General features: G+C 36.9%; 1 protein-coding gene across 4 annotated transcripts in view; it reads right to left on the bottom strand.

The window, feature by feature from the left end:
* The window catches only part of NRF1 (nuclear respiratory factor 1), a 119483-nt gene that overhangs the window by 43588 nt on the left and 56118 nt on the right, over positions 1 to 19777 (bottom strand). For all 4 annotated transcript variants that reach the window (XR_010663654.1, XM_065938914.1, XM_065938916.1 and 1 more), the window contains 2 exons: positions 18235 to 18361; positions 8634 to 8774 (listed from right to left, as the gene is read on the bottom strand). Coding sequence is in view for 3 of the 4 variants with exons in the window: in XM_065938914.1 (XP_065794986.1) it covers positions 8634 to 8774; positions 18235 to 18361 (268 nt within the window). In the remaining variant the exon portion in view is untranslated. The remainder of the gene's footprint in view (positions 1 to 8633; positions 8775 to 18234; positions 18362 to 19777) is intronic.

Raw genomic sequence — 19777 nt, 5'->3', positions numbered from 1 at the left:
TACAAAAATCTAAATAACACAGATAAGGTCAAAGCCCTCTTCTTGTTCCACCCTTCCCTTATCTAGTTACCTGTCCAGAGACATTAATTTGATGAACATCCTTTCTTACAGGTCAAATTCTATGCATTTGCACACATATATACTGGAATGGGGCTTCCCTGGTGGCTCAGACGGTAAAGTGTCTGCCTGCAGTGTGGGAGACCCAGGTTCGATCCCTGGGTTGGAAAGATCCCCTGGAGAAGGAAATGGCAACTCACTCCAGTACTCTTGCCTGGAAAATTCCAAGGACTGAGGAGCCTGGTAGGCTATAGTCCATGGGGTCACAAAGAGTCGGGCACGACTGAGCGACTTCACTTCACATGCTGGAAAGGCACAGTTTAATGTGATGAAAGAAAACACATATATTTACATATTTTAGTACAATTCACTTTTTCTACTCAACATTTTGCCATAGAGATCTGCTCAAGGTGGTACGAGAATAATCTCATTTTCAAAAAAAGTAGTTGCCTAGTATCCACAGTACAGATTTTTCCAATTTATTTAACCATTCTCCTATTGATAAACATTTAAGTTGTTTACAGGGCCTGGACAGGCTACTTTAAGCACACCTGTGAGTATTTCTCTAGTAGAAAAGAATTGCTGGTTAAAGGGTATATGCATTTAACATTTTCATAAAAACTGCATAACCAGAGGATTTTGTCAATCTTATTCCCACCAAAGGTGCAGAACAAAACCCATTATTTCAAAACATCCCTTCACTTTTCACATTTTTCCTTTGTTTTGCTTCCAAAAGAGAAGAAGAGCATAGCTCCAGCACCTGTGCACTGTCCACAGCCGCTGGGCCGGGACAGGTTCTGGCTCTTGCCTGCGAGCTGCCTTGAGAGCGTGGGGTGCACGGGGGCTTCATATGTAGCCTCCTGAGCTGCCTTCACATTTTCTAATTATTCTTTCTTATTCTGGCTCATTGGATGTGGGAGAAAGGATTTATTTTAATTATCATTACTAGTGAGGCTGAGACTTACATGTGTACTGATTATTTTTCTTTACAATTCATAAGACTTTATTTTTCTAATTATCTTTTCACTAATTTGAAAGAAATAGTCATCTGCTCTAGATATTCTTTGCCATATAGTACACAATTCTTTTTCTCTAGTTCTGTCCTGAATATGGAATATAAATGCATGTTCCCTTCCCTTAGTATTCCTGAATAAAACCTGAATTATTTTACTCTATTCAAAACAGGCTGTGCTCTATTTAAGAACACAGCCAATGTTTTTGCTATTTTTCTTTTCTCTTGATCTCATCCTGCCTACCTAACATTTACAAAATGTGGAATGGCATCAGACACATCAATACTTTCTGATCATTTCAGACAGTAAGAAAAGCCTACTCTGCACACAGATTCTGACATGACAGTAGGAGAAGCAGTTAGGACCTGTGATCCATAACAGTGGTTCTCAAAGTTGACTGCACAAGGAACTGCCTGGGGAGTTTAAACACTGCAGAAGCCTAAATCTCATCCCCAAATATTCTGGTCTAATCAGTCTAGAGCATGACCTGGGCACTACTTTTAAGTTCCCCTGGTGGTTCTACTGTGCAACCAAGTTTGAGGACCACTGAACTGATTACTTTTATCCACCCCTTCTTATTTAAAAAATTTTTTTAATTGTAGTAAAATATACATGAAATTTATCATTTTAAAATATATAGTTCAGTGGCACTAAGTACATTTGTAATGTTGTACAATCATCACCGCTATTTCCAGAACCCATTCCCCATCAAACAGAAACTCTCTATCCATTAAACAATAATTCCCCATTTCTATTCCCCCAACCCCTAGTAACCTCTATTCTATTTTCTGTCTTTATGTACTTGCCCATTCTAGATCCCTCATGTAAGTGGAATCAAACAATATTTGTCTGTGTTTGGCCTATTTCACTTAGCATAATTTCCTAGCTTTTGAGGAGAAAAGAGAAGATATATGCTTTTTTAAAAACAATGCAAAAGAATACTCAAAAAAACCTAACTTGGTAACTGATGACTGTTTTCTGAGTAAAACCTATTATATCCCTGTGAATAATTTCTTTCAAAGAAGTAATCACACTGTGCTGAATGTTTCTGAAGGTTCCCCTGAAAACTGGTGAAGAATTACTATCCTGTTGCATCATTACTCCAAGGGGATATTAAAGCAACAAAGACTGCCCCAGTGAGAGTAAGAGGAGGGCAGTAAGTTCAAGGGAGGAGAGGAAAGGAGAGGTGAAAAAGAGTGGATTTTAACCAATAATACCAGACTGTTCTTTCCAGAGGTATTTATTCTATAATTCTTTGCCTGGATATTTTCTAACACAAATTCCAAAAAGATTAACAACCTCCCAAGAACAAGAAGACTCCTATAGAACTCAAATGTGGTAAAGAACATAACTGATTTTCCACCAGCAAAATGGTAATTATTACTTAAAGACTCTACAAGAAATGATTTAAGTCCTTAAACTCAAAGTACAGTCTGAGAGCAAGCAACACTGGCATCACCTAAAAGGTAGAAGGCAGAATCTCAGATCCCACTCCAGTCCTGATTCATAATCTACATTTAAACAAACAAGACTCTCAGGTGATTTCTTTGTACACTGAAGCTTGAAAAGTATAATTAGGCCATCCTCTGGTCTCTGGTCTGAAGTATCCTAGAAAATTTTGCTAAACTGTCTTTCAAAATCTCTGAAAAAGATGATTTAATTATTTCATTGTAAACGAGGTTGCAGAATCTATATTAATGATTTCTTCTCCTAAGTCTTTTCTCAACCTCCTTCAATTCTTATGCAAAGAGGCAGACAGAAAAGGGATAAAGTCTAGCCACTGTTCTTAAAGGAGCCTAGAAATTCACATTTTCATTTTTTCACTAAAAATACTATAGAGCTGTGTGGTTTTTGCCGGATAAACACAAAAATATCAGAATCAAGATATATTTATAACAGTAAAAACAGAAGCTTTTCAGGTAAACAATTTATTTATTCATATTGAATTATACTTTTACCAAAAGTAAGCAAAACACAACAAAAACCAAAACTAGTAAGCTAATTCCTAAAAGAATCAGGGCATTCAGTTCACACAGAATTTAAGATACTTTGTTATTAGTATCTTAATTTCAATCTGTTGTAGAAGGCAATTTTGATGGTTGTCAGAGAAAATCAAGAAATTTGTTTTGTAACAGTAACTGTTCAGTGCAAAATTACCTGAAACGCTCAATCTGAGTGATGATCACAATATAGTTTTACACACAAAAAAGAGAGAGAGTGACAGGAGTTGGGGGAGAGACAGAGAGGGAGAAGCAAGCACTGGCAGTATGGACTCCAGTCTAAGTTCTACTTGTTTGTCACTAGAGCTTGCTTCAATCCCTACGTTGCTTTCTCTCTTTATGCCTCAATTCTTTAATACCCTGTGAACTGTACTGTTGTACTTCACTGCTGAGCAAAATCAAAATTCTAGGTTCCCTAAGTTTCTCTAAGTGAAAAATGAGTGAGAAATGTTATGTTCAGGTTATTCAATATAGGTAACATATATATCAAGCATTTCTAATTAGTAGTAATACTTTGTGTGATTCCTTAGTTTTCAAAGTACTTTTCAATATAACATCTCATTTTTTCTACCTCCAGCTCCATAAGGAAGGAGGGCATATGTTTTCTCACTTTCGTTAGATGAAACTAGGAACCAGGGCTACTGTGCAGTAGAGCTGGGACTTAAAGACTAGATCTTCTGACTCTAATTAACCATGCTAATTTTCTAATTTTTAAAGAATCAAAATAAAGAAACATATAACATTGAAACAATACTGAATGCAATTTATTCTCCTTGGATGATTCAGAACTCATTTTAGGTTGTATACGGAGTTATATTTGTAAAGTAGTCATCTCCATAGCATTCAGCGCAGAGAAGATGATTAGTCGAGCTGTCTGGTTAACTCAAGTCCATCTCTATTCTAGCGCACTTTTACAAATCTGGAATTTTATCACTTCAAGGAAATCATGGTCCCTAGAATTGGTATACACTTAAACTTAATTTGGTATCCAAAACTGGTATCCACTTTGTCCTTTATGGTTACATATCATATCTGAGCTCTTCTTCCCTGATTATAAAATAGAAATTATAAAAATACATAAACACACTCTTACACTGGACAGCAAGGATTGAATGAGATACTCCTGTAAAGAATTAGTTTTGTGCCTTCCAACACACAGTAGCTACAAGAGAGAATTTTTAAAAAAAACAAACAACAGTTGACATCTTCACCAGAACACTAAAAAAAGAAAAAAAAAATCATTGGACAAAACAAAGCACAGCAACATCATCAAACTTGCACTTTAAAAAATTCAATTTTGGTCCATGGCTGATTCATGTCAATGTATGACAAAAACCACTACAATATTGTAAGGTAATTAGCCTCCAACTAATAAAAATAAATGTAAAAAAAACCTCAATTTTCGGTTTCTATGGTTATAAAAGTAATTCACATTTAGACAAAGACAATGAAAATCACCCATAATGCCACCACACAGTGATAATCACTGCTAATATTGGTGTATACCCCTTTAAAATTTCTCTCTCTCTCTCTCACACACACACACACACACACACGCGCGCGCGTGCACACAGACAAATTTTGTGTGCATGTTTTAAACAAATGAGATCAATTAACTCAATTCTGTATTCCCTGAATGGAAAAATCTAGCCCCTCTAGTAGAAACAAACAAACAGAAATAAAGCCCTAAACTCCTCAAATTATACAGTACATAAGAAAGGCTATTTCATAATCAGTTTTTAATTTAATATACCACAGTATTAGTCTACGATGATAGAGAGATAATCATCATTTCTAGGATCTTAATATTTTACTGCATATTCACTTCTAATCTCTTCTGGGCTAAGCTGCTCTTCTTTCCAGGTAAACACCACTACTATAATTTATTCAGTCACATTATTCTCAGCTTTTCCTTTTGTAAACAATGGCATGAGCATATATCTTTGCTTACTTGGAGGGCATGACACGCACACTGAAAATTTTGCCAACCTGTCTTCTGGAAAAATTCTACCAATGTACATTCTATTGCTGATACTTTATATTCCCATCACCTTGTCTATCTAGGTTTGGTTTGAAATTAAACTCTGCTTTTACTACCCTTAATAGTTTTAGGATCAATAGGTTAAAATTTTTTTAAAGGGAGGTATCTGTCTCACATTAAGAAATTATTTGGGGAAAACAAAATAAAATACAGCTTAAAAAAAAATTGTGGGGGGCCACCCCCAGGATTGGAATACTCAGAAATTTCCATTCAGCTGGGAGCTGGGTTTTTCATCATTCTGCTCATTCCTCCTCACCATTTGTTTTGTTTGCCACGTGTTATTTTTCACTCGTCATCTGTGGTGAGAAGGATAAGGAGGGAATGTACAATCATAAAGAAGATGTTGCTTCCAACAAAGCACCTCTGAGACTGATTCATAACTTGGTACCAGCTTCCCTTGGATGCACCACTGCACCAAGTTATACTGAGTGCATATTTCACAAAAATGAAAAAACAGTTTCAAATGTTTTTCCCCTAACATGATAATTAAACTATTTGCTCTGACTTCTATGGTCATCAGCAAACTTTCATAATTATCAGTAGCCATGATTTAATATAATAAAAATCTCAGATTATTTCAACTGAACACACCAAATGTGACAAAGAAGCAAAACACTCCCATGGCAGAAGAAGAGTTTCTTAAACATGGTACATTCCTTCTTCTTAATGATTACTCCTTACTTCTGATTAAGTAAGCCTCTTAATCAGAAGCTTAGTCAGCTTTAGATGTACTTTATATCTGAGATAGAGTAGGTTCTTTACATTAATGAGGTAAAATTCACCTTATGTTTTCTTTAACCAGTCAGAATAGCCCAATGTATTACTAATAATAGAAGGTATGAAGTGACAGGAAAAAAGTTTGGGTAATGTTTTCCTTTTTGAACCATTATCTAGAGATGCTTCAAGTGTCCACAGAAAGATCTACGAATCCAACAATCAAAAGATTACAATTTAGCTTTATATTTATAAAATACTACATTATTTCAGACCAAGTTGCTAGTTTAGACCGGTTCAGACTTAGGGAAAAAAAAAAAAGGCGCCACCCCTTGAGCTGCAGCATCAATGTCTGCACTGCATGAATGACTACTCGGGAGCCTCGCAATCCAGTTACCCGTGACACTGGACTCATTTCTGTTCTGACCTTCAGGTCATCTACTGAACAGATACTATTACTATAGCAATCCCTTGGCATCTTCGGGGCATTGGCTGCAGAAGCCCAGCACAGACAGCCAAAACCAGAGGATGCTCCAGTCCCTTATGTAAACTGGCATAGGATCTGCACACAACCTACACACATCCTGCTGTACACTTTGAATATCTCTATATTATCTGCAATACCTAATACAACGTACATGCTATGGAAACAGGTGCCAGTGCTGCAAATTAAAATTTTGCTTTTTGGAACTTTCTGCAATTTTCTCCCAGTTGAACCCACAGATGCAGAAATCACAGATACACAAAGTCAACCGTATTTAGAATACAGGTATTATCTGATGCCAGGCAACTATACTGGACCATGGTGAAGAATGGAAAGAAACTAAGCCCTTGCTCTCAATTCTAGCTGAAGAAACAGACCACACACAAGTATAAATTTAACAAATAAGATAATTTCAGGTAGTGAAAAGTCTTGCAAAGACAGTAAAATGGGGCTCTATTAGTCTGTGACTTGGTGGTGAAAAGAAAGCTTCATTAGATGGGATAATCAAGAAAGGCTTGTCTCAGGAGGTGATATCTGAGCTAGACTTTGAATAAGGTAAGGTCAGTCATGCAACAGTCTCAGAGAACAATGTTTCAGGCAGGTTAAACAGCAAAAGTGAAAGAAAGAGTTTGGGGTGTTTGACAGAAAGAAGGAGGGCGAGCATGGCCAGAACACAGTGACTAAGGGGGAGAATGAGAAATGAGGCAGAGGCCTGGTTATACAGGGCCTCAGAAGCCTTGGCAGTGTCTGAATTTGATTCTAGGAATAGTAGAAAGCCATTAAAGGGCTGACACAAGAGTGATTTTACCTGACTTAGTTTTTTAAACAATCTCTGGTGGCTCTGTAGCACATGGACTGCAACAGAAAGATCAACAGAACTGATCAATGGAAAGAGTCCATGCAAGAGAAGCTAAAGGTTTGGGCAAGGGTGGTGAAGGGGACCAAGATGAATGGTCAGATTCAGAGTATGTTCAGAGGTGAAATGACATGACTTGCTGAAGAACTAAATGTGGTTGTTGGGTAGTGAGGGCAAAACAGGGAAACCAAGGATTACTCCTATGCGGGTACTTAAGCAACCAGAGGGACTGTGCAGCTGTTAGCTGATGTGAGGGTACTAGGGGAGGAACAGATTTGGAGCGGGGAGTGGAGGCAATCAAAGTTCTGTTTTGGGCCTGTCTGGTACTGGAAATCTACTAGTGATATAAGCTGGGGTATAGACTGCATACAGATGGGATACAAAGCCCATCGGACAGGATGAGATTACTTGGAGAAAAACTACAGCTAGAGCCCTGGGACACACCAATACTGGTCAAGTGAGAAGAGGAAGAGGAGCCAGCAGAAGAGCTGAGAAGGAGCATGCAGAATGGCAGGAGGACATTCAGGAGAGTGTGGGGTACAGAAACTGAGAGAAGAAAGTTCTGAGAAGGAAGGAGTATGATAAATGCTGCTGAAGTCTGAACACGACAAAGAAAGAAGGGACTTTCCTGGCAGTCCAATAATTAAGAGTCTGTGCTTCCACTGCAGCAGATGCAGGTTCAATACCTGGTCAGGGAACTAAGATCCTGCATGTCATGTGCCACGGCCAAACAAACAAAAAACAAAGATAAGAAAAGAAAACTCACACTGGATTTAAAGCTAGAAGTATTAATAAAGAAAAAAGGTAGGAAGATATGTTATAAAAAAAGGCATTTGATCAGGATCAAGCTATCACTTTTAGAGCTAAAAAAACAAAAGGAGCCACCTCAGCAAAACCCCTGAGGTTATGTTGATTTACCGTGATTAGCACATTTTGACTTTCCCTCTCAAAGGGAGAGCAGGGAAGCAATGACCCAGGAGGGTGTCCGTCTGGAGTTTTCCATTCTTATTTCCTGGAGAGGGGAGGCCCCTGTGGCACCACTCTCCCAGTGTGGTGGAATTCAGAATTTATATGGAAAGAGGAACAGTTCAGCTCAAAAGAGACTACAGGTCTCTTGCCCCATTTGATTGTGATTCATCAAAGTTCTGAGAGTCTCCTGTCTAAACCAATTCCAGCTAAAAGTTTCTTTAACCCAAGGGCCCAACTGAAAGGAAAAAGCTGCCAACAGGAGAAGACCATATCTATGCCCTCCGTTTGGGGGACACCCCAAACTCTTTCTTTCACTTTTGCTATTTCACCTACATTTTCGCCTACATTTTCTTTTCCAAGATTGCTGCTGTTTCACTATCAGACTCCAGCCTGCATCTTACTCTGATGGTGGATCACTGCGGACAAAACTAAAAAAAGTGATGTGAGGCCCGCCCACACCTGTGCCACCTGTCTCTCCTCCTCACTCCCCGCCCCTTACCTGGGTCATTTTGTCCACAGAGACTGGAATTCCATCGATAGTGAGAGGCGGCAGCTCTGAGTTAACCTCCTGTGGCGCAGGGGCGTGCTCTGCCAGGGCGGACTCCAGGTCTTCCAGGATCATGCTCTTGTACTTACGCACCTGCAGGGAATTAAGGGCAGAAGTAAACAAGATGCCCAACAACCAGGGAGGGTTGGTGCCAAGCAACCAGAGAGTGGGTAGGGCTGGACTCCCTCAGCCGCTGCAGAGCCCTAAGAACAAACATGTCTACAACTAGTGGATAAAAATACCCGCTGGCCCCAAAGACATCACATCGTACAGAATTAAATGAAAAGATGATGAAATTACAGGTAACAATGGGAGAAAGAAGCCAGAGGAAAGAGTTTTCTAGAAATACAGCTCCTCAGTTAAAATCACATTTCCCCAGTAAATGCTGGCCCCATTACCTGTTCCAGATCTAACAGGAACGGTACTCATATTCTGCATCTCCCAGGCCATCTGATAAAACCCAGCTGTGGCAGTTAATTACCAAAATCATTTCCAAGATCACTGAGGATTTATGTCTCGAAAACTCTAAGCACCCTCTTTGAAACTTTCCTATGCTGCTCTTTTCCTAAAAACCTAGACTACCAACAGATCAACTGTAGAAGAGGCTGAACTAAAAGGCATCAGAGGAAAAAAACAAGAAGCGTATACTGGGTGTCACAGTGTAGCTGGGTGTCACAGGCGCCACTGTCAGTAAGGCCCGGGGGTCAGAGAGCGCACCACTGGTCAAGTACTCTTCCTTTCCGTCAGGGACTCCTTGGTGATAGAGGTGAACTTTAAACCCATGAGGCCTCTGTAACTCTGACAAGGCCATGTCTGAACCAGATCCTGTTGCTCTGACTCCATTCCTTCCACTATCAGTGAAAGTCTCTCAAAAAACAGAACTTAACAGCAGCAAGTTGCACATGTACACATTATTCTATAGAATGTAGAGAATACACTGATTCTACCACTACCAATAATGGGTTCACTTAGTTACAAGAAATACACCAGGGGGGATGAGGATACTTTAGGGATAATAAGGGAAGCCATGGAGTTATAAAAATGTAACAAGATGGGATAGAAAATTAACTTGATTTCAGGGCTCAGGCCATCATCATAGAAAAAAAGGTAAGAGAATATCAGGTTTACCCAGAAGTTATAACAATGTTATAGTCCTGGACTGAACTCTCAGCCACCATATACTTCCTTATAAATATCTCATTATAAAGATTAGAAGAGAAAAATTCCCATACTCCACCTCAAACATATGGAAAAGTAAAAATTATTGGCTATGATGTACAACTTTTATAGAAACTTCCAACAGATCAACAATAAAGGTGATGAAAGGAAAATAATACAAAGTTATAAAATCATTATTACTCTAGAAATTCAGTTTTATCCTGGTTTCTAAAGAGAAAGTTTCAAAAATTATTGCCAATGTATTTACTGTAAATAGCTGTGTTGCCATGACATCTTTAAGGATATATATTTTCTGATTTCTTGGTTTCTACATCATAAGTAGAGTTTTTACACTACCAACCCACAGAAAAACTGAGTAAGCCTAGGTTATAGTCTTTGAACTTTATGTATCAGGTTAAACCATTATATCAGTATATATGCCCATAGTAAGAGTAAATGAAAATAGTATAAAAAACTTCCATTGTGCAGAAGCATCTGGCATTCAAAGAAAAAAAATCATTAGCTTATTACTATTATTACATTAATAGCTAGTTTAAACAATTTCAGCCATTTTTATGGGTCAGTAGAATTCCAGAAATTCAGATCCAGGCATTTTGCTAAACTTACCATTATATCTTGATTTAAAAAAAAAAAATGCTGGGAGAACATCCTTCAGAGTAATTTACAACTTCAGGTTGTGACCACAGTATTTCTAAGTTTGCTTAGTAAAGTTAACTAACTTTCCCAGAGTTATAAAGCTAGCATTTCAATTCTACCTAATTTATAAATCCTGAGATAACCCCTCCCCCACCCCCCACCAGTTACCACTCCTCTGAAACTCGGATACTTCTTAAAATCGCTATAGACCAAGTGGTATGGGGCATAGCGGTCATGGCCTGCACATATGGTTGCTATCCCTAGAGGCACAACTACAACCCCCCCAGGCCTTTTCAATCAGCAAACCACTTAGCACCATTTCAGAAAGGAATGTGAACCTTGGCTGTTGTCTGATAACTTCCCCAGTGATCTTTCTGGTAAGACCAAAAAGCACCAGCGTCAAACTTGTCACAGCTGAGAAAAAGTCTCAGAGACAATAGAGCTCTTTTTACAGAAATGCAGCATTACCCATGCTCCTGGTGGTAGGGAAGACAATATATTACATGCAACCATGCAGACAATGATGACTCTGAAACAGGAAGTAATTCGGAATTGGACTCTGAATGTGAAAAAGTTTTAGGAATAGCTAAAAAACAATTTCAGAAATAGGAAATTTGTTTCACTTACATTTTCCTTTTTACATATTTACAAAAGCAGTATGATCAAAAGCTGTCTGTAAGTAAGCCTGAAAAAGCTCTTTCAATAAGTATAAAATAAAAATTCTAAGTGATATAAGCACTGTGTCAAAGTTTATCAGTGTTTTTTCTTTCTTTGTGGCACATAAATAATGGCGCATCCTATAACTCATGGTATCACAGATATGATGAAATACAGGTTTGTTTCAGAAACTTCCACTTTCTATTCCAAAATCCACAGGTAAAGTCTTTGTCATTTCATACCAATATGTCACTGCCAACTAACTGGTTTCACAATTCAAGTTAAAAACCACTTAAAAACAAATTCAGTTGGTCTGCCTACCACACTCTCCTCCTCCAATTCATTCTCTATACTGTTGCCATTTAAAATTTCTGAAAGATTGACATAATCAAATTCCATTTATTGAATATTAGCTATGTGTCAAGCACTGCAAACATCATTCAGTTAATTCTCACATAGTTTTATAAAGAAACTATCATTATATCCATTTTGCAGATAAGAAAACTCAGGCTTAAGTAACATTCCCAAACCATATAGGAATATAGCGGAAAGTCAAATTAATTTTTAAGTAGCTCCAAAGCCTGTATGTTCAGTCACTTCTGATCATTTCTCTTTTTTCTCAAAAATAGTACTACAGTGCCCCACTTCTTATAGGATTGCATTTCAACCATTCCGATCATTCCTTGCTTTCCTTTTTTTTCCTTACTCTCGGCCAAGGCCACCAACTACAGCTGTGCATGCTCAGCCCTGTAGATTATGTGAATAAGCACCCTCTTGAGTTTCCCCTGTATAAGTCAGCGTCCTACTAGGCAACTTTGCTCACCATCCTTCCTCTTTAGCCGGCCAGCCTCCTCACTAACTTTTGCACACAGCAAGTTATTTTCTATCTCTGTGGAGAAGGAAGTATTCTTGCCTGGAGAATTCCCACGGACAGAGGAGCCTGGCATGTTTCAGTACACGGGGTCACAAAGAGTTGGACATGACTGAGTGACTAACATACTTCCTATCTGTGGGTCTTTAATTTTGTTTCTAATTCAAATACTATACATTATTCAAGACCCAACTCAATTCCCACTTTCTCTGAAAAAACTTCCCAAGTGTTCTTGCCCTAATTCTTTTACTCTTTTAAATGCCAACAGACTCAAATAATCATGTATCACTTACGTTGTTTTATGTCGCACACAACTAGTGTTATGACATCACTGAGCCCAGGAACCAGACCGTTTATTTTTTCCACATATATTATGAAATGTTTCACATATTCAGATATGTACAGATAATACATTAACATTCTCATAATTACCAGCGACAAAGTGTTTAGGGTATTTATAGGAGACTTTAGAGTTCTGGGCACAGAATGAGATTGTTGAGGATTTAGAAATTGGTTGCTACAACCATAAGGTCAATGAGCCTTTAGTGAGGTTGCAAAAATAATCCCAGATAAAATATCAAAATCCTTCTGTATACTTGCTTTTCTGGATAAAAGAAAAGTCTTCAGGAAGGTCTCCAAAAAGATTTTTTTAATTATTTTTTACCTATGAGCTCCTCTGTGATTTAAAATACACTGTCATCTGATGAAGATAACCAAGAGATGCCCAAGCGCAGGGCTGCCTTCAGATCAGGGATCCTGAAACACACCTGGCACAGAGCCAGCCACAGGCTGTTGAATCTGCTGGCTTCATCCTCTTCTCTCTCCAGGCCCAATGTCAGCCTCTTTCCTCTCCTGCCTCAGTCCAGATTTTTTCCCCAACCCCCTTGGATCCCTTGTTTTGAACCTTGAAACCTCAAAAGACCTGGATGGAATTCTTACCTCATACTTTATATCTAACAGTCTTAGCTATTTGTTGTATAACTTAATAAACAAGCAACAGGGTTTTACTTTATTACTTTTTTATATTATTATTATTGCCTGTGTCATGTGGCATATGGGATCTTAGTTCCCCAGCCAAGGATCTAACCCACGCCTTCTGCATTGGGGGCTCGGATTCTTAACCACTGGACCGTCAAGGAAGTGGTTTTACTTTATTACTTTTTAAATATGCTTCCACATTTCAAGTAACCTGAAGCCATCTTTAAAAAATTTATCTAAATAAGTGAATGACTTAGAACAAGAAATCATGACCAACTCCAGAGTCCACTAATCTACTGGGAAGGTGGAATTAAATGAAGGCAGAAGGATGATTTCAAGGAAGTTGTGACAACCCCTGAACTACATCTTGCTTCTGTGACTGTGATTCCTAGGCCTATTCCTATAAAGCTCATTTCAATTCCTTTCATGCCAGTTCTTCATAAAGACTACATATAGGAGAAAGATAATCAACTTTAATTTCTATTTCTCCCCAGTGAGGTTGCTATTATCTTCATTTCACACATGAGGACACTGAGCCACATAAAGGAAAAATCAGTGTGGGAAATCATTCACAAAAAGAAAGCTTAAACACAGTTTTCACCAAAGCAAAGTTTTTAGCTATGTACATTAACACCAATCTATGTGCATGATTCAATTAACCTGTCTAAAACTCACATTCCATTTGTGGGCAAGGAAGTAATATGGGCAGAACACAATATGGAGAAATAAATGAAAAGCTGGAAAACATAAGAAAAGCTTCAACACCACCTATTAGAGGGCCCAGCAAATTTTTCAATTCTCCTTTGACAAATTTGTAAAAAACTGATAATCTTGAGTCTGAAATCTATATTCCAAAGATGAAAAGCCCTATGGAATTTTAATCTTCCAGAGTTCCCAGCAGCCTCCAGAAAAAAGAGCAAGAAGAAAGGCTAATGATGGCTTCAGGCAGGAGGACAAAATGCAAATACCAGAGTTTTAATATTATTTAATGAGATAATACATGAAAAGTGCTTATAACTTATAACCTAGAACACAGCATTCAGTAAATGTTAGACATTATTATAAAATCCAAATAATTTCTTTTACTGTTACTAATATGAGATTATGCAGAATACACTGTATAACTGATTACAGTGAATATGAGCTCTGATTCTTTAATACCACCCTGTATACGAGTATATATATAAGATTAAGGAATATTCTATACTTTGAAGGTTTAATGGAAGTCACTCGAAATAAGCAGGAGTATAGTATCCATTTGAGAGATATGGTTTAATTACTTTTTCAATTTTGTGTTTATTGTCTTACTGGTTTGGATATATTTTGGTTATTTTCTTATTAAATTATCCACTTGGTTGAGGTCTTTAAAAGAATAAAATTAATGCATAGAATTTCCTTAAAATGTTCAATCTATTTTTTATCTGCAACTAAACTTCATCTCACTTCTAAGACTGTGTATTTGTTTTCTTCATCCTTTTTCTCAATTAGTATGCTAGTTTATCTATTTCATTAGATTTTTCATAGTACATTTCTTGAATGTAACAATTCTCTTTCTGTTTACAAAATCATTAATTTCTTCCACATGTTTACTTACTGTATATCTTTCTCGGATGAGATTTCTTTTCTTTCTTATATATATAGAAAAAAAATCAAGGCAATAAACATCCTTTTAAGCATTAATTTAAATCATAATTTTTAAGGCTATTTAAAATTTGCTTTTAAATAGTTTGCAGATTAAGTTGTTCTCTCAAGTGTTTTTGTATACATATAAGTGATTCACTTTGCTGCACAGCAGAAACTAACCAAGCATTGTAAAACTACTACAATAGAAAGTATTTTTAAATTGCCATGTGGCTGAAAATTTGTCAATCTTTATATTAATTTCTAAATTTTCTATTCTTTAATCAAAAATATGACCTGTGTAATTTTCTACCTTTTACAATTTATTAAGATTTTCTTTGGGACCTAATAAAAACACATGGTCAATTCTTATAATCCATTCATGTAATTTTTCAAATATGGTATATTCTCCCTTAGTATGGTATCAATGTTAATATATCTACCTTTTATATTAACCTTATTAATTCTATTCTTCAGATCTCTATATTCTTATTTATATTTTTCTTGAGTGACAAAAATATTGCAGACTCCTACTACCACTGTGGTTTCTAATTTTTTTAATCCCATTTCTAATTTTTGATCTATATTCTTTAATGTTGAGACATAAAAGGTTCATTATAAATTTATACTGCTTATCAATACTCAAAGACCTATGGTCCTCAGTTAATATTCATTTGTCTTGAGAACTTGGCTTTGTCTCATATTAATGCTTCCCTGGTGGCTCAGAGGTTAAAGTGTCTGCTTCCAATGTGGGAGACCCAGGTTTGATCCCTGGGCTGGGAAGATCCCCTGGAGAAGGAAATGGCAACCCACTCCAGTATTCTTGCCTGGAGAATCCCATGGACAGAGAGGAGGCTGGTAGGCTACAATCCAAGGGGTTGCAAAGAGTCGGACATGACTGAGCAACTTCACTTCACTTCATATTAATGCTGTGACCCATGATTTATTTTTGTAGGGATTTGTCTTACACTTGCTTTGCTTAATGTTTTGCTTTTAAAATTTTAACAGCTTTATTGAAATATAATTCATATGCCATATATATTAGCTTCCTATGGTTGCCAAAAAGTATTACAAACTTGGTGGCTTCTATCAGTAGAAATTCATTCTCTTAGTTTCATAGGCCCAAGTTGTTGGCAGGGCTGGATGTTCTGGAAGCTCCAGGGGAGAATCCATTTTCTCATCCTGCCTAGCTGCTGTTGAACACATACGGCTTTGCTTCTGACCCGTTCCTTGCACCCAACCTCTTGCTTCTGCTGACACATCTCCACCTTCTATATCAATCTCCTTTTGGCTCCCTCTTACATAAAGACACTGTGACTAGATTTAGGGCCTACCTGGATAATCCAGAGTGATGTCCCCATCTCAAAAATCTTTAACTTAACCACACCTGCAAAATCCTTTATGCCATATAAAGATTTGGATCTGTGTATCTTTGGGGGCCATTCATTATTTAGTCTATCATACATACATACCATACAATTCACCCATTTGAAGTGTACAATTTACTCTTTTATCTGTAGGGTCACGTAAGCATCATCATAATCTATCTTCCCTGAAAGAAACTACAAACCCACTAGCTGTCACTTTCCATTCCTCCATCCCTACCTTTCAAATCTGGCAACCACTTACCTACTTTCTGTCTCTACAGATTTGACTACTCCAGATATTGCCCATAAGTGAAATCATACAATATGTAGCCTTTTATGAATGGATTCTTTCACTCAGCACAATGCTTTCAAGGTTTGTCCATGTTGTAACACTTATAAGTACTTCATTCCTTTTTACTGCTGAGTAATACTACACTGGATGGATAATACAACTTTTTTAATCCATTCATCAGCAGATAAACATTTGGGTTATTTCCACTTTGGGCTATTATGAATAATGCTACTACGAACATTGTGCATTCGTTTATTATTTATATAAGTTTTGTTGCTATGAACACTGTGTGTATAAGCTTTATTCTCAGTTCTCTTGGATAAATGTAGGAGTAGAATTGTTGGGTCATATAGTAACTGTTCTTTCGATATTTTGAGAAACTACCAAATTGTTTTCCAAATCAGCTGCATCATTTTACATCTCTAACTGCAATGTATGGGGGTTCCAATTTCTCCACATCCCCATCAACATTTATTATTGTTCATCTTTTAAATTATATTCATTGTAGTGGGCATGAAGTATCTCTTTGTAGTTATGATTTTCATTTCCCTAATGATTAATGGCTATTTATCAAGTGCTCATGTGTTTGCTGGTCATTTCTATATTCTCTTTGGAAAAATATTTATTCAGATTCCTTGCCATTTTAAATTCTGTTAATCATCTTTTTATTTTTTTGGTCACGTTGTGCGGCTTGCCGGGTCTTCATTCCCTGAACCTATGCCTGCTGCAGTAGAAGCACTAAGTGCCCACCACTGAAAACCAGGGCATTCCTGGGTTAACTGTCTTGTCACTGCTGAGTTCTAAGGGTTACTTATATATTCTGGGTACAAACTTGTATCAGATATGTTTTGCCAATATTTTTTTCTTTCCCATTCTATAGACTGTTTTCTCACTTTCTTGATGGTATCATTTGCAGCTACTTTGAACACTTGTGAGTCACTGTAAGTATGTCATATAAATTGAACAGAACTGGGTTTTGATTTGGATTATTTCTGCTCCAATCTAAAATAAAATCTTTAACAATAATATAAATATAATATTTATATTATAGTTTTTAACAAAATTAACTGGTCTCACTTCCATTACTTTGTTAGTCAGGTATCATTTTGAACTAGAAAGTCATCTATCACACTCCTATCAGGAAAGGTCTTAATATGCATCCTATTTTAGGGACTCAGGAATCTGAGGAAAAACTCAAAACAAACTCAAAAATGTTAAAGAAAGAATGACAACATCTGTGTATGGGGAAGAAAAATACAATAAACAAAATCTCAACTGACTACTAATTCTGAACATGTGAAGTATCTATGCTTAATATGGGAGAAAATCTAATAAATTCATTTTAAGCTCAGAAATTTTATCCTAGTAAAAATAAAACGCAATTTAATTCTGAACAGATCATTATTCTACTAATGATTCAAAGTTACTTCATCCAAAGAAAGAACAGTTCACAGAGTAAAAGTATCCAAGAGTGAAACACTATTTTTATAAAGTTAGCTATAGATAGGGATATAATTAAAATATTCAACTATATTTCAACACTTAAGGATTAAATCAATTATTTGAAGAAATAAAAACGATTTAAAATATGCAATTCATATATCAGTGATCAGTAAAATGCTCCCAGGTTTGCCTTAGGAAGTTCACATCTTGAGAAAATAGCATTTTGTTTCAGCAATTTTCTTATAAAATCTTGCATTGGTTTCTTAAGGAATTCAACATCATTTTTTTCCATTGCATCTGATGAGGCAAAATAGCTTGTTATGAAAAGGAGAAACAGAAATGATCCATTTTACTATGATCTGCATAAAGGAGTTTGAAAACCAGTCTGAATTCCCACCCCTGGATGAAGGGAAGATAAAATAACTATTGTGCTAGACAAAGGATCAAAAGAATGCAAACAACAACTCCCAGAAAGCAAAGGGTGTCAGGGAACACACACAGTTTTCTTACCACATTCTCCAAAGGAGCTGCACCGAACACTTTAAAGACAGGGTTGGGTTTGGAGGGAGAGATACAAAGGACAATAGCTTGCTGTCCTACTCGAGTAGTATATTCATCTAGTGTGGCTCGAAGTTTCCTGAATCAGAGAACAAAAAGACAGAAATTACCTGACACAGACACAAGATTTCCTTTGACTTGAGACAATTTATTCTAATTAGGTATGTCTTCTTTTACCTGAATTGTGAAAAGGCTGTGTGTGAGGTTTAATATCCTGTTCAGCAGAAATATGTACATCCCTTTTTCCTAAAGACCGTGACTAGCTCACTGACATAAGAGTCTACCCCAGGTTTACGTCACGACACAGCCATGATACAACGTTGAATACAGAGAGTATCATACTTCCTGATCTCAGCACCAAAAGTGTGCTGCTTATAATAATAAAGATTAATGCTGAGATGTCCTTCTATAGACTTTACTATATCATCTCCATGCTTACTGAACGGGCCTAAAATGAACTGTTTCTGATTTCTTTGATTGATATGATCACTGTTTATGTCTTGCTCCGATGCTCAGTCACATCCGACTCTTTGTGACCCTATGGACTATAGCCTGCCAGGCTCCTCAGTCCATGGGATTCTCTCAGCAAGAAACCTGGAGTGGAGTGCCATTTCCTCCTTCAGGCAATCTCCCTGACCCAGGGATAGAAACTGCATCTCTTGCGTCTCCTGCATTAGCAGGCTGATTCTTTACCACTAAGCCACCTGGGAAGCCTGTTTATATCTTACCGATATAGTACTTCAAAAATGTTGTCATGTTGTCATTTCCAGATTTTCATTGTGATATAAGCAATAATTCTTAGTCCTGAAGTAGTTTACAAATGAGGATGGAGTAAAAGAGCTTTTTCAAATCCATCTGTTTCTGAATGAAACAGAAACATTGTCCTTTCCTTCTGGAAATTATGGGAGATTATTTTAAAGTTCTACATCCCATAATTCTTCTGGGAACCTAGTCTACCCTGTCAAGGGACTGGTGAGTCATGCCAATTCAAATGAAGCAAAGCCAACAAATCACAAGAAAGTTTTCCAACTTTCTCCAAAAGCACTGTGTCTATGCCCCTTTTAGAAAAGATGGCTCTATAAATAATATATTCAATTCCTCCTGCCTGTACTATCATTAAAGATAGTAAGATTTATCATTAAAGGAAAGGAAATTTTTTTGCCTATCTAGTGGTATATAACCTCTGTGCTGAAAACTACCATTAAGTATTTTCTGGACTTTCCCTTCAGTTTCTTATAATCTTATGTTCTTAACATAGACTGTATTTTCTAACTTTTGTCCACATATCATTTACAAGTGCTGGTACTCCATTTGGATTCAACATTCCAATAAACATCTTAACAATTTGGATATATAAAATACTATAAGAAGAAACTTCTGAAACATTTTATAGACTAAATTTTTTATTATACATGAATGCATGTTGGTCAGCCTGTCAAAATATGAAGTCCTCCATGTACCACAGATATGCAATAATCTTTCTTTGCAACCTACA

The sequence above is a fragment of the Muntiacus reevesi genome, chromosome 6, assembly GCF_963930625.1.
Source record: "Muntiacus reevesi chromosome 6, mMunRee1.1, whole genome shotgun sequence".
Classification (NCBI taxonomy): Eukaryota; Metazoa; Chordata; class Mammalia; order Artiodactyla; family Cervidae; genus Muntiacus; species Muntiacus reevesi.
This window is presented reverse-complemented; position numbering and strand designations above follow the sequence as displayed.